The 16,559-nt window shown below is 36.2% G+C and overlaps 1 protein-coding gene across 2 annotated transcripts in view; it reads left to right on the top strand.

The window, feature by feature from the left end:
- The first annotated feature begins 4,191 nt into the window (after positions 1-4,191).
- Positions 4,192-16,559, top strand: part of HBS1L (HBS1-like translational GTPase) — a 76,083-nt gene continuing 63,715 nt past the window's right edge. The window contains exons 1-3 of one of the 2 annotated variants that reach the window (XM_004673877.2): positions 4,192-4,418; positions 8,471-8,536; positions 14,638-14,751. In XM_004673877.2, the coding sequence (XP_004673934.1) occupies positions 4,376-4,418; positions 8,471-8,536; positions 14,638-14,751 (223 nt within the window). In that variant the 5' untranslated portion in view covers positions 4,192-4,375. The remainder of the gene's footprint in view (positions 4,419-8,470; positions 8,537-14,637; positions 14,752-16,559) is intronic. The other variant, XM_004673878.2, reaches the window with a different exon arrangement.

Below are 16,559 nucleotides of genomic sequence, written 5' to 3'. Positions count from 1 at the left end.
GGTCTCCTCCGGGGCAGGCGGCAGGCGGGAATCGAACTCATGCGGAAGTGGCTTCAGATTCTCAGTGCTGTGCTTTAACTCGCTGCGCCACCAGGGAGGGCCCCCCCTGTTACAATTCTATTGAAAGAGTTTAAATGGAAAAATTAATCATTGCTAGAATATTTAGAACCTTTGAAAAAAGGGAATCTTACTGACAAAACAAAACTCCCAGGAAGGAAAGAGGGAGGCCGAATGGTCTGTAGTGGTAGTCTGGGCAAGAGGGTAGTGGGTGCACTATGGTGGTAGTACCTACTGGGATACCCCAGGGACTTAACCTCAGTTAAAATAGAGGATTTTAGGGTCCTCCCTTGTGGTGCAGCAGGTTAAAGCACAGCACTAAGAAGCTAAAGCCACTGCAGCACGAGTTCGATCCCCCGCCAGGGAGCTGACTTCTCCTGACCTGCCTGCTGCTCCCCTCAGCTGTGTACTTAGTTGATCTGCCTGGTCTGCTCCCCACTCTGTCTCTGGTGAAGCCTCTCATTGCACCTCGATCTGTACCCCAGTTCTGTATGCATAAATAAATACATCTTTTTTTAAAAAAGGATTTTAAACCAAAACTCTTAAATCATCTTTATTATTATGCTTCTCAATAAAGTGCTTGACAGTGGGCTCAAGGTTGGTGATCAAAACAACCTGTGGAAGAAGATAGTTTTGCCCAGGAGTTAGTGTTAGCCAGGATTCCCCTCTTAGCTGTTCCAATCTAAACATAGAACTCTCTTGACTCCTGTTTTGTTCCTGAAGGGAACATTCTGCCTATGAAGTTCACGACCCTAATGTTGCCTTTTCAAGGTTTTGATAAATTGTGTATTAAGCTCTAAAATGCCACACAGAAATGAAAAGCGGCCACTGAATCGTCTTTGAAGATCTGTTTCCGTTTCCCTGAATACCTTATTTGTTTAGTTATGTTGTCAAAGCTTCTGTCAAACTTGGAATCCCAGTATGGCCTGAAGCCCTTTGGGGGCAAAGCTTTGTCTTGATGAAGGACCGGTTCACTGGATCTTGCCAATTTTTGCTCAGCTAGATTTATGCCTTTAAATAAAAAAGAAATAAAAAAAAGATGAATAATATGTGAGGAAAGTCAGGGGAAACTCCGTAGAGGAGGGTAAGATTGTCATCAGTTCAGAGGATTTTATAACCAATTTAGAAGGTCAGCACGAAAATAGTCATTTGTTGGTAGATTTTTTACAGATACTTAGTAATAATAATCACAACGAATAAATTTAACATATAATCATAATCATAGGACTGCCCAGGATTCCCAAAGTATTCTGCTGCATGCATGTCACTGACAATTTTTAACATCGGCCGTACTTTCCCAGGCACTGAAGTAGAAAACGAAAACTTTTATGCTCTATTCAGTGTCCCAATTACTATTATCCTTCTTCCTTCTCTTCCTTTCTTAGGAAATGAAGATCAATTCTTCACTTCTTTTTAAGAACTATGGAGCTGAAGGCTCCACAATTTATGAAAACTCTTATATAAGAATTTAAGCCATTGTCTTGAATGAAGTCTAGACCAGATATATTAAGATAGTTTTCATTTTTATCTATCTCTTGAAAACAGGCTACTGTGAGAGGATAAAGGACACATATATCACAAAACTATCATGTATATATATGTATACATATATGCACATTTATATAATGCAAAGATAATTTGAAAATCCCCCAGGAGAATTTTTCCATTTCTTTTAAAATTTAGTTTTTATTTAGTATAACTTTACCCTACAAGGTGTAAAAATCTTAAATATACAACACAATAAAATTTTATTTACGTATACTATTTTATGCAGAATCCCCTTTGTTGCTTTTCTTTGTATTGTATAATTTTATCAAGGTAGCATTGGTTTATCACACTGAATATGATTCAAGGTATGGTTCACACACTTCAAATGGATATTACCACAGCACACCCACCATTCAGTCACTCATAGTCTTCTGCCATAAAGGACTCCCCTTCCCTAATATGCTCCCCACTCCTTAATCTTTACTGTTTTTCAGTGTTGTGTAATTTCCTATAAAATGGGTATGTTACAATTTATCAGTCTCTTCAACTGTTGATAGACAATAGGTCTATTTACACTTTGGGCAATTATACATAAAATTGCTATAAACATTCTTGAACACAAACACTAATTTTCGTTACATATGTACTGAGAATCAGCATTTCCAAGTCAGAGAGATATACTTGTATTTAGTGTTTGAAAATACTAACAAAAATTTTTCAAAGGGGCCCTCACTGGTGGCACAGTAGGTTAGGATGCAACACTGCAAGCTAGCTGCAGCCGCTTCAGTGCAAGTTCGATCCCCTGCTCCAGAGGTGATCCACATAGCGCAGCAGACCTCTCCTGTCTCGTGCTCTGCTCCCCTCAGCGTACTTGGTCAATCTGCCTTTCTGCTCCTCTCTCTGTCTCTGGTGAATCCTCTCACTGCTCTTGCACCTCTGGCTTGTACCCTAGTTCTGTATGCATAAGTAAATCTTAAAAAAAATCAAATCCAATTCCAAAAAATTTTCAAAGGGGTGGTATCAATGTACACACTCACTAGCTATCTATGAGGCTTCTAGTTGCTCCATATCCTGTCACCTTTGCTGTTGTCAGACCATTAAACATTATTTTGGTAAGGATATAATTATTATTTGTCTTTTTTTAATCATAATTTTTGCTGAGGATCTTTTCAAATCTTATGGTATAATGCCCATCAGGATATTCTTCATGTATGTGTAAAAGGTGCTTGCTGGCTAGCAAAGTGTGACACGGGCCCAGTGGTATGGTGGAGGACTGTGACTGTGATCTTGATGATGCCTGTGGTGTGGTGACATGCCAACTGAGGAAGTGTGATCCTAAGCACTGCATGAATCACATGCAGTGTTGCAAAGTGATGATACCTCATTTAAAAAGAGGGAAAAGAGGTGCTGCCTGGTGGCTCAGTGGGTTAAAGTGCAGTACTGAGAAGCTGGCTGCAACAGCTACTTCAGTGCGAGTTCCATCTCCTCCCCGGAAGTGACCTACAGGGCGCTGCAGACCTCTCCTGACCTACCCGCTGCTCCTCTTAAGAGTGTACTTGTCATCTGCCTGTTCTGCTCCCCACTCTGTCTCTGGTGAAACTTCTCATCGCCCCTGCACCTTTGGTCTGGACCTCAGTTCTGTATGCAAAAATAAATAAATCTTAAAAAAAAAAAGGGGGGGACCTCAGTTCTGTATGCAAAAATAAATAAATCTTAAAAAAAAAAGGGGGGGAAGAAAAAATAATTAGCCACATTTTTTATGTAAAATTTTGTTTTGGAATTATATTAACACCAATGGTAGTTAAGAACAAACATCTGGTAGTCAGACACTTTCCAATAAGAATTTATAAATTATACTTCAAGCTATTTACACATGAATTGAATTTGCATATTTATTGTTTCTTTCCTTTATGAATAATAAAAAGTCAAATAACCTTTTAATATGACATTTGCCTTTGTGTAAAATATATTTCCAAAAATGCAATCTAAAACTGAAGTGTTATGTGTTTTCAGCATTATAGGTTGGTTTCTTACGTAGCACTGGGCATTTAATAGTAGGCTATAAATTTATTCAACAACATTCATTATCTTCATCTAAGATCAATACTATGTCTAAATATTTATATTTAGTACTCATTGCTTATTATTCATGATGATGTGCTCAGTGAATGCTCAAGGATTCCTTTTTTATTATGCTGATGACAACTATTTCCATTGCTAAGGGCAGATAGTTATTTTCTAGAACATTAATGCAGAATGGAGTATACACATGAAACTAGAAAAGACAGGAAAGCGTCATGATCTGCTGAGGTTAAAAAAATTCCCCTCTAAAGCGTGGACTAATTGTGTACACAAAATGCACACAAGTTTGTTAATGCTATGTGCTTACCGAAATTTGGGTAAGACAAGAGCCCTGCTTTTATTTAGAACAGAGCAAGGTTTTTCACTAGATTACCAGAAACTAAATTTAGAAACAATTCCGAACGCTGACGTAGGTCAAAGACTTCCCGGGGCAATGTTTGGTGCAAATCAGCAAACTGTAGGCAGGGGGTTGCGGCACCCGTCACTCAACCCGGCCGTGGGCGGGGCCACACCGAAACACCACCCGCAAGTGCGTAATTGAGCTGGCGTCCTCAAAAAAGCAAGTGACCCTAAGAGGTTGCCGTCGCGCAGTGCAGCAGGGAAGACGTCGTGCGTGCGCATGCGCTCAGCGCAGGGACTGCCGGAAACCAAGATGGCGCGTTGGTGTTCTCCAGGCCGCGGTTGGCGCCTTATCTGTTTCTGAGCGGGCGTTTTGTAAGGGGTTGTGGCTAACGCCCTCTCCGCTGCGATGGCGCGGCATCGGAATGTCCGAGGCTATAACTACGATGAAGGTAGGTGCCAGGATCGTGTCGGAACCTTGTTTCGTTATACCAAACCAAGAGCCCAGCTGGTTGGCATCCACTTTCATCAGTGAGTTCCTTGTCAGTGATAACCGGCTGGAATTCGGAGGAAGTTTAGTTGAAGAAAATAACAAGATAGCCAAGTACCAGCAGTGTCGTTGTTTTAATTCGTGTTTCCTGACCTTAGGAATTGATCCTAGGGCGAGGGAGGTGCTGTATAGCGTCCTATGGGAAGGCCATTTGACGAGGTTGGGATCCGGTGCTATTTATGCACGTAAGCGTTATCATATCTTGTGTTGTCTTCTCTACTAGATCGGGAATAGATTTTGCCTTCTTTTAGCAATTCAACCTGAGCCCTCCTTTCAAAAATGCTCACAAAACGTTGTTTGTATGTAGTACACTAATTGATGTTAGTTTCCATTTAGTCATTTGCGGTAATATGTTAGATTTATTTGATAAATCTCTTGTTTTTTTTCATATTTAGTGTATAGAATCTGGTTTGAGCTATTTAACTTATTTCTTGTCACTTTCAAGTTAAATAGAAAACTTACGAGTTTTCTATTTATGTATTAAAAATTTTCAGAGAAGTCAAATCTGATAACCTTGAGGTGTGTACTCTGCCTTAGTTAATAATGCCCAGTAAAAATTATTTAGGACTATAAGGAAAAACCAGTAGTGGAAAAAAGGAAGCTTTGTGAATGATCCGGACTTCAGTTTTTAAAAATCTGTACATTAATGTTCTTTAGGAATTTAAAAGAATTTGGAACTACTTTAGGACAGGCACACCCTCTCCGTCGAGTGGATAATTATAGACGTCACCAAACATCTCACAGACTAAAGTTATAAACAAATATGAAGAACTGTAGAAGAGGAGTAGATTTAAAGACTCTAAAATGCAATGTATGTAGTAGTGCTATATGTTGGAAGGTAATTACTGGCACTTTCAGAAGATTATTATAGAATATCAGTATGCCATAACCATAATGGAAGGCAGCTAGCATACATTTGGAGACTGTGATCCATTCAACCTGGCACATGTTGTTTCCTGATGTTGACTTCACAGTTGAAGTCATTCTGAATATTACAAAAAAGCAGGTATAGCATGTGGATTATTATTACCTGAGAGATCACTTTATCTTGGAAGGTATTTTTGCAAACATAGTATGATATAAAAGGCTCAACCAAATAAGTCTTAACTGCTACTTACTCATTTCTTTAATAGATATTATTTTTCCTCAACCTATTTTAAAGTTGTTTACATTATCTGAGTGCTGAGAGGATAGTTGTTAAGTTTTAGGGACTGGCATGTTTGAAGGAATCTAAGTGGGAAGATATACAACAATAAAAGTACTCACAAGAGTGCTGTGGGAGCATGTCAGTGATAACATCTTGTTCAGAATGGTTTGGGGGGAGTTTAAGCAGGATTTCTGTGTGGAAGAAGGCTTCTTGGAGGACATGCACTTGGCCTGAGAGAGTCAGTGCTAAATTTATCTTCTCACCTTGGTAACCTCAGTTCAGATTGTTATGTTGTCATTTTTTTTTTTTTTAACAATGGATGATATCATAACCACAAGTGTTTCTATAGTGTAGGAGGTTCATCCCCATGTACTGCTTATAAAAGTTCTACTCATCTTGTTTTCTCTTCAACCTACTTAAGCTCTCCTTTGTACTCTCAGAATAATAATTTAAAGTTTATCAAAAATAGAGAGGTCCTCAAAACTGGGGAGTTTGTGCTCAAGAACCTTTTGGTTTCTTTACTTAACTAACTCTCATCTGGTTCTTCAGTATAATTTGAATAGTACTTTACATGGCTGCCTCAGCTACTAATTTAAAAGCACCAGAAAGGCAAAGTGCTTACTGTATAATTACCCTAGCACCTCACATGCATTAAAAACACCATAAAGTTTGTTGGGGGAAAGAAGCATTTTACAAAAAACCTCAGGAAAATATTATCATCATCTTTTTATATTGTGACATCATTTGGATCAATATTGAAAACATGATTGTGGGCTCTCTGGTGGCCTAGGGGTTAAGTTTCAGTGCTATCACCACAGGACCTGAGTTCCATCCTTGGCCTGGGAGCTAACCCACTTGCAGTGCAGTAGACCTCACCTGTTTCCCCCTCAGCAGTGTAATTCAGTAGATTTGCCTTTTCTGCTCCCCATTCTGTCTTTGATGAACCCACTCACCCCCTGCACCTCTGGCCTACATCCCATTTCTTTACCAAAATAAATGATTCTTCTTGTTTATAATATAAAAAAAAAATGCTTGTTTATGTAGGCGGCTCATTTATTTGCTAATAAATTATTATTGACTTAGGAACATGACCTAATAATATATTGAATGTCACACACATTAGTGAAGAGAAACATCTAATTTTTCTTAGCCATGATCATTTGAGTTCAGCCTTTAAACATGCTATTCCTGCTTTATGACTACCCTGACTTTTGGAATTGGTTTAAATATTCCTGGGGACCTTTCTTTAGCCACCCCATTCATACCTATTTCTGTTGTTCATATGTGTGTTCCCAAGTTGCTCTGTTGCTAATAAGAACACTTAGCATATGGTTTTGTAATTGCTTGTTTTCCCTGCTAGATATGTAGAGGTGGGGGAGTGTGTTGTCTGTCACTCACTGTTGTTCCCCGAATAGCTCTTGAAAGTTACTGATATAAAGTTAGTATTTGTTGAATGAATGACTTAAGTACATTTATATAAATATATTGATGTTCCTTGTGGATTTTAAAATTATTTGAGTCATTAATTTATAGTAAAACAAATACAGTTTTTAAACATGTATCAGATCATTGACTAGACAAAATCTTACCCTGAAGGAGCTTATAGTGTCGTGGGGTGAAACAGGTATAGTAAGCTCTGATAGGTTTACAGCAGACTAATGGATGAAAACAAGAGTTAGGGTTCTGTGGCATAGTTCTGATCAGAAAACATCACCAAACTTCTACTAAAGACCCAAAATACATTTAATAATAAACAATAATTTGTATTATTTCATTTGTTCAACCTACTTATTTCATTTTGGGGTCTCAGGTGACCGGAACCTATTGCAGCTGGTCAAGGCACAAGGAACCAAATCTGGAAGGAGGCCCTTCCATCACAGGGCGCACACACTCTTACTGTGACAATTGAGACTTGCCATTTAATTTCTGTACACATCTTTGGGATGTGGGAGGAAATTGAAGTCTTTGGAGAAAATCCCCATGTGTATGGGGAGATTATGCAAAGTACATATTCCAGGCAGTATCCCTGATAAGAAACATTTTTCTCCTCACTAGTGTTAAAATGAAATGACATTGAACACATGTTGCTTTTTGAGGACCTGCTGTATAGTGATTAGAGTTGTTTGTTAGGAGAGTAAAAGTGGCAGAGAGCTTGCTTCCCAGGAGTAGTAAGGGAAGACTTCCACAAATTAGTGACATTTGAATTGGGACCTTAATTTGGAGAAGGGAGTGGCCTTAGGAAAACCTGGACAGAGAGCATATTCTAGTAAGGAGGATAGAGGACCTGTTAACTGAGCAGTATGAGTGCAAGGACGTTTAGGATAAGCTGGTTTTTATTGATTGCGTAGTTAATTTAATAGAGAAAGACTGATTTGATGGCCTGTGTCAGCTTCTTGTATTGAAATGTGGGCTGTATATGTCACTTGGTTAAAAATAAAATGATACTTGATTTACTTCAGAATTTTGTCAACACTGTAAAGAGAGCTCAAGTATGTGGTCTATGGGATTATTTTCGATCACTTGGGAGAACTTAATAAAACTCAGTTTAAAACTGAAGAACCAGAATCTTTATAAATATTGAAAATTAGTATGCATATGCTTTATGGGTAAAATTTCTGTAATTATCAAGTCACGGTATTGTACACCTGAAGCTGATACAATGGTATATGCTTTTGAAAAGTAGACACTCCAAGTTCCTATAATCTTAATGAATCATTTAGTTTATTTTTGGAGTGAATTTAGATGTTTCCTTGTTGCTAAGGATATAAAAAGAACTTGTAAATAAATTTCTCTCTTGTATTTTTTAGATTTTGAAGATGATGACTTCTATGGCCAGTCTGTAGAGGATGATTATTGTATTTCACCATCAACAGGTGAATATTAAAAAATAATTTCATTTCAGTCCTTTAATTATTTAAAAATGTTAAGTTTAAAAATGTTAAGTTTTCTGAGGTTCTGTAAGAATAATGTTAGGTAATATTTAAAAGGTAATTTGTTTTTTAAAGATGTATTAAATATTTTCTCTATGAATAGAATCAGGTTTTAATTCAGTCATACAGCTTTAAACATTTGAAGAAAACTCTGGAATTTTCAATATAAAAATGAAATTAATTTGAATTGTATTAAAATGTGATTGTGTTAATGAAAACCTACAACCTAGGAAAGCAAAAAACAGTTAATTTTATATCCCCATTTAAGTTCAGTATAATAAATTCATAAAACTTTCCCTGCATGTTTAAGAATTATATGTAATTAGCATTTTTATCAGTTTGTTGTATTTGTTATAGCCTATAGTCTACTGAACTGTCCTGCAACTCCATACTTGCTTTAAGTTTACTTTTAGTCTCTGAAGACCAAATTTGTCATTCCTGATATTTAAAATTCCTTTTTCTCTATAAAGACACAATTGCTCTTGCTGTTAACTTAGCACTTCCACTCTTCCTCTCATCATTTTCCTGTTACTCGTTACTCTGCAATGCATCTTTCTTTATTTGTATTTTCCTCATTTAGCCTTACTAATCATGGTCTTTCCTGAATTCCCTTCACCTTACAATGTTACCGGTCAGGGTTCTTTTAGGAAATAAGAAACTGTACCAATTATTTTGCTAGAGACAATTTAATTTGAAAAGTTGTTAGCCACATGTTAGAGAACAAAACATGCAGAAAGGTTAACCAAACTAACAAGGAGCTTGTAACTTCAGGAAGCATTTCTTGTGCCTAGAAGAGGAACAGATGAACAAGGTTGAATGCAGCCTTTTCAAAGCTGTAGAGGGACTCCTTGATTCTGGCACTTAAATCTGTAAGGAGAGTTCTGCTTTGCTATTTTTGCTTTTGATGTACTGAGGAGGGGCTGTGGAGCTGGGCCTCCAAAGAGGGGGGCACTGCGTTGCTGCTATTGATATCTGGAATGACACTGTGAAGCTGAATTTTGCCCTCTGAGAGGGAATTTTGACCAACTGACTGCTCACAGTATCTGGGATATGTGGTGGTGGGCATGTAGAGCTGATGTTGGAACTTTAAAAAAAAAAACTGCAAGTGTTACTTCTTTTAATGGGACAAGCTGCTTTTGTAAGGTGAAGTGTTGCTGGAGGAAGCACAAAGCATGGCCTTCCAGGCTTCCTTTTACATCTCTTTGGTAATCCTGAAAGGGAGCCAACTATCAGAGATAACTTATGTTTCTTCGTAGAGAGTTAAACCATAGCATCATAAAACAATAAAAAAAAGAGGGTTGGAAACTGAAAAATGGATTAATTAGTTCTTTAAACTCCTTATATAGGGAGTCAAAAAAACACATTTTGGAGGGATTATAATAAAGGAAACATCACTTTTCCCCAGGAAATTCCCCAGCACTTGTTGCTATTTGCAGTGCATCACAAAACCTGTGGGTTAATCCCTTTGAATTTTGTAATTCATCCTCAAAATTGATTGGGTAATGAAGCACCAACTTCATCACTTATTCTAAGCACAGTAAAGAGGATGGCATGTTCATGAAATAGGAGATGGAGGTGCAATAGAGCTTTTGAAAAATTTCCTCTACAGAGACCCTGGGTTGAAGGTGGCACCTGGATGAATATAAATAGACTGTCTAGGAGACTCTTACCCTAATTTAGAGATGAGGATGTTTGAGGACAACACTCAGGAATTAGAAAAGCCATTCTGGTTCCTAGCTGAGTCAGAAACTCTTTGAGGGTGGGGCATGATTATTGCTGTAATACTCTTTCCAGGGTATGCTGATGCGTGCTTAAGGAACCATTCATTTAACAAGTGTATAGGAATATTAATTAGATTTGGAAATAGATTCAAGAGACAATTATAGGAGCTGAGGTCCATAGGAAGTTGGTTGAGTATGTTTTGCACCTGAGCGGGACACTTCAGAGAAAGAGGGATTATACTGAAGGACATTGTGTTGCAGATTAACACATCCATTTATCTTAGTTTATCTGGATAAATTAGGCTTAATCTTCAGTTATGAGGAACAATACACGTGATCTAGGTGTTTTTCTGAGATTTGCAATTATGGGTTACCTCTGGAGGTCAGAGTTAATCCTGTTCCCTCAGGAGTCATACACATCCTTTTGTGTGGTATTCATATTCAGGACATTCTAACTCCTTGAGATTTACTTTTGTACCAACATTACCCAAGCGGGATAGAGGAATGGTTTTGAGTCTCTTTGACAAACTAGTATTTTTTAAGAAAAGCCTGTGTTTTTTTTTTGATTTTTAAGTTTTTCTGATTGCGTATAAAGTAGCAGTAATACTAGATCAGAAACTTACTTTTTCTCTTTAGTAGTATATTTTCCCAGCAGTTTCAATAAAAAAATGGAAGTTTTGGAAGGACAGTTTCTGTTCTGAAAGAAGCAGCTAGTGTCATTGAAGAGAAGGTGATATTCATGGACTAATGAATTCTGGTGTTTGGATGACAGTATTAGTGAATAGGAATATTTTTCTAAACTTCATCAACACATGCATTTCTTTGAACTCTGCTAAGCACATTTTTCTGATAAAAAAATGGCTTCTAAATGTTACAGCTCCTTTTTTTCCTTTAGAAAGATTGGCTTTGATACTACCTATTGAACATCTAGGAGCCAAGTATGCCTATTTATAAAACTATTTGAATGGTTGTGAATCTTGTTTCACCTAATTAATTAAAAGTGTTGCAGGATAAACTGAGGCATATTAAAAATCTTAAATTTGCATAAGCAAACATCAGTTTGTAGTAGGCAGATCAGCCATACTGGAAGTAGCATTCTAACCAGAGGTGCTCTCGGGGTAAGGTTTTTGGAGAGAACACATGGAGGCAAAGAAGAAAATTGTTTAATGGGCTGTAGCTTAAGCAGTTACAGTTTATGGGAAAAGCCTTTTTTGTGTTTGGTTGGTCTTAATTCCGAGATTTAGAGGAATTGACTCAGACTTATTAGTTGTCCCTTTGCTATCAAGACATTAGAGCCACCTCTGCCTAATAGATACCTTGTACTAATAGATACAGTACTTATTCTCATTCAGTCTAACTCAAAACTTTGATTGAGCATCTATTAATGTGAGGAAAAGCCCTCTTCTAATAGTTTGTTAGTTTAGTATATGCACCTTATTAAAAGTCATGTTCAGCTTTTTTGGGTTGGAGTTGCTGTCTTCCAGCAAGTCATCAAAATAATCAACAGAGGGAAAGAAGAGAGGCAACCGTTACAGGTTCCCTAGGCCTTTTAGAGTACAGGGAGTTGTTTCTTTGGCCACAGACTTATGAGTCTACAAGAAAGGTGATATAATGACAATGGGGGATAGGCATTTCCCCCCCCCCAATATAATAGTTTATTTTGACATCATTTTGTACATTTTTTTAATCTCAATTATAATCCCCATGGGTTTCCCATCACCGAGTCACCCATGTGCCATCACCATAGTCCTGTGCATATCCCTCCCCCCCTTTGATCCCATTCCCCACTCCACCCCCACAAAATGTCTCTGGTATATGGTTGTTCATTATTTTTGTTATTTTCATTATACTCCTGCTATGAGTGAAATCATCCGGTATTTTTCTTTTTTCTTTCTGGCTTATCTCACTAAGCATGATCTTTTCCAGCTCCGGGATAGGCACTTTTTAAAGAGAATGACCCACACATTTTACCATGGTAAAATGTTACTAGTGTGCAGTTGCCATTATTATAATCAGACTAGTAAAGTACATGATTCTTGCCAAGAGAATTAATGTTTATATTGAGCATATTAAGTGTTATAAGAGCTAAGATAGCTTCCTAGACTATAAAAAGGTAAAAAATAAAATTCCTGTTCAAACAACATGCTATAGCAGTATGGTGGGTAAAGAAATATTTGTGATTGAAGGAGTCTGGGAATCTTCTGGAAGGAGGTGGGTTTGGGATTTGCAAATTTGGGAATAAGATCACATCTTCGTGGAAACAACAGTAATTAAAACAGTGGCCTCTGAGGAGACTTGTTTGGAAATACACAATCTTGCAGCAGGAAAGAGGGCTGCAAAGGAAATGGGGGCCAAATTGTGGAAGGCAGTTGTAGATGTGTGTGTCAGCTTATTGAATGTTTTTGAGTAAGGGGGCACTGTTTTAGGACAGTAAGGAATGATGGGATAGGTGCAAAAAATAAAAAGGAGACTTGGAAGTTATTGCTTTCCGATATTTGTGGATGATACCTAGTCAGGCATTATTTTACATACCACATTTATTTTAAAAAAGGATGTTAGTTTAAGTATTCCATAATGCTCGGAAAACACTCCTAGTGCTAAGTTTTTTAAGCGTGTAACAGTTGTTTTAGAACAGTTGAAATAGAATTTCTCTTCTATTTAGCCATGCCGAGAGATCATAATGGATATCTCAACCTGTAGAGTACTAACAAAAAGTATCATCTTAATAAAAAATGTTTGTACATGAAAAGATACATTGACTTCTAATAAAGAAATATTGGAAACACATAGCTTTACATTTTTAGAAAAGGCAAAAAGCTTAGAGAGTCTGTAGAAAAGTGTTGAAACTAGACAGTAAAAGTGCAAAGGCAAAATGCTTCCAGATCTTGAAAAGCCAAGAAAAACAAACCCTCTCAACACAGGACACGTGGCCAGATTGAGCAAGAGGAAGAATGTGGGACTGTCTGGGATTATGCTCTAGTTAAAATTACAGTGTCAAATTGTGTGGTTGTTGTTATTGGACTGTGTACCTGCTACTATTGCACAATGATGCAAAAATGTTAAGTGTTCGGGAGAAATATCCCATCAGCCAAAGCAACTTGAAAGTTGTACACTCATCACTTGCCAGTTGATTTCTATTAAGGAAGTTTACATCGTAGTAAAATAGATTGAATTCTCTCCACTACTATTTCTCTAACTTCTGTTTACCTTTTCCAAAAGATCTTCAACTTCTTCAGATATTCCTATATTCATTCTTTATTGTAACTTTTAATTCTTGGTGATTAGTCTTTATGCTTTGGCAGCATTTGTTAACTGTGCTACTCATTTGCTCATTTGGCTTTTAACATCAGTATGTCGCTACATTTTTCTTTATATTCTTTGCTAAACTCTGAGACCATCATTTGTTGGCATGCGAATATATATTACTTATGTCTGTTACATGTATGTCATGGCATTACCGTCTATATATGCTTTATCTATAATTACTAAATATTATTAGTTTCCCTTCCTTTCATACAGTACCTTCCTGAAAACATATATAAAAGTCAAATGTGAAAATGCTAAGCAATAGTCTCAAACATTACATCCTTTTCTCTTATTCTCTTTTATGCCTAACAATTGGGCAGTCTCCAGGAATTGAATTCATTGGTCTTCCAGTTGAGGTGGAAGAATTAATGCCTAGATAGCATGATGATTTTCTCCTTTGTTCATGTATATTTTGTTTATAATACTCAAGCATTTACTGCCATCGTGATATTTTGTCATATTACCTTTTAGTGAAATATGTCCAGCTATATAGCAAATGATGTCACTGCTAGTACTGCAGAGTATCACAGACTTAGTGTCTGAACATCAAAGCTTGGTCTATCAAAACAGTGTTAGTATAGAATCAAAAATATGAGATATTCCAAAGTTGAGAGGTTTATTTTTGGTTAACTCTTGAGTTCAGATAAAATTAGCAAGTATTGGAAAGTGAAATTAAACCTAGTGTATTCTTAGTATTTTCATAATTATGCAAATAAGCAAGTCTAATACGAGATTTGAAATAGTCTAAAGAAGAGAAAAATTCAGGGAATATGGAGAAGTAGGCAGGGAAGAAATAGTATGAAATACGGAAAACTGGAGAAATCAGGCTTGGGTGGAAAATGCTGAAGGTAATGAATAATAGGGATATTAGATCAGAATCTTGGGTCTGATATTGTTAGTTTGCTTTTGCTTGTATGATTAAGGGAGTGGGTAAATGACTACAGATTAAAGTCTTGAATCTTTATTTTAACTTTTGTGTAAATGCTAAATGACTGCATTCTTCATTTTATATTCTAGCTGCTCAGTTTATTTACTCAAGACGTGATGAACCTTCAGGAGAGTATGGTTATGAAGATCTGAAGGACTCCTCCAATTCCATTTTGAGCCATCAGCTAAGTGGAATTGATCAAGGTATAGTAAAAAGTATCTGTGCTTCTTATCTGAAAATGATGTTTACTATCAATCATTAGTTGAATTTATCAGTATTTACTTGATTGTTTATGATAGTGATTATGGGTAATAATGGTTACAGGCATATTTATTATCTTCAAGGAAAGTTTACATTTTATCAATATATTTTGTGAAAGTTGTATTTAACGGTATTGTTGAAAAGTTTTGTGACTATTATTTAATAACAACTTTTTTATTTTCCTCAGGAGTGAAACTTGAGTGATTTATTTTCTCTTGGCAATATTTTATTTCATTAGTACACATACAGAAATTACTTTTCTTAATGTTAAATTCCACAGGCTTCTTTTTTTAAATTTTTAAGTCCATAGTACCATACAAGCATCCTGATTGGTTATATCTGCATAAGTTATGTTTTAAGATAGAATTTGTAAACAGTAAGGCATTGGTTCCACAATTGCTTCTTTTTAACTCTCTTAAAGAATTTTGACAAGATTATTTGTATGTTGGCTTCTTTCATAAGTAAATTTCAACATGACATTGTTTTAACATGTCCCTCAATTTGTAGATTGATAAACAGAATAGTGGAACTAAAATGGGCTAGGTATAGCTGTAATATTGGTGACGAACAGTAGCTTTCTTCTATAAATCTTTTAAAATTAAAAATGTAACAATTGATTGGGCAACAGAAAGAGGGAATATGTGAATCTGAGAACTGACCTTTGAGTTATTAAAACATACATCAGCTCCTACCTCATTAAAAATGGAGAGAAAGCACATATACAACAGTAGGAGGCATAATTTTATGAACTTCAAGTGTATCTGACAGTTTGGATAAAAGGTTGTGGAGGAACTGTTAAAATTAGTAATATAACTTTTAACAAAGTGATATAGTTATCTTTGTAGTTTCCTCACACTAAAGGAAAAGGGTAGAAATATAGTGCTGTTTCTGTGCACAAGATTTAGGAGGTTTGGAATTCAAATTTTGAGGATGAAAGTTCCACCTAACATGTATAAGTAATTACATGATAAGAATATTGTGATTGTAGCTAAGCTTTGCTAAATGCTTTCCAGGTAGTATCATAATTGCTTTTCAGTTATCACTATATTTAATCTTCACAAAAACCTAATGAGGTACACCAATTATTGTTTTAGCCATAAACAAAATACAAATGTAATTTTACAGAAGAGGAAAATGAGACACAGAGAAGTAACTTGGTTGAGGGTTGTACCAAGTAATAAGTAGCATTAGGATATGTACAAAGATTACCTAACTCCATGATCTACTTCCTGTATATGTGTAGAAAATAGTTGTGTTAATGCATTAGAAGAGGCTCTTATGCCAGTTATACCAAGTATTCTGTTCTAGCTTAATAATTCATGTACTTACTAATAGGTATTATTTTCCAAGTATAGTTTATTCACCTAAAATTAATAATGATTTGAAATAAAGCAGAATCACCCAAATGTTTGAAAGATTTATTTTTGATAGTTAACAAAGGGAGTAGTGGAAAAAGCATCAAAGGCAGGATATTGTTTAACATGTAAGCATATACATTGTGCTATGTGAAATGGTTTCAGGAGTAGGGAGTCTGAAAATCCAAATTTTGTTTTGATAGTTTCCAGTTTAATAGTGCCATGATTTTTCAGCATCTTAGTTTTATGAATTAGAATTTGCTTGGTAGATAACGGTCATAGGTATTGTGAGGATTGCAAAAGATGTGTGTGTATGTATAGGATGATAGGAATGTATATGTATGTTTTGAAAATTATGAATTGCTATACAAATGTCAATTAATGTATTCATCAAT

The sequence above is a fragment of the Condylura cristata genome, unplaced genomic scaffold (assembly GCF_000260355.1).
Source record: "Condylura cristata isolate star-nosed mole 26May11 unplaced genomic scaffold, ConCri1.0 scaffold00001, whole genome shotgun sequence".
NCBI lineage: Eukaryota > Metazoa > Chordata > Mammalia > Eulipotyphla > Talpidae > Condylura > Condylura cristata.
The sequence above is the reverse complement of the archived record's forward strand: the minus strand, read 5'-3'. Positions and strand labels throughout refer to the sequence as shown.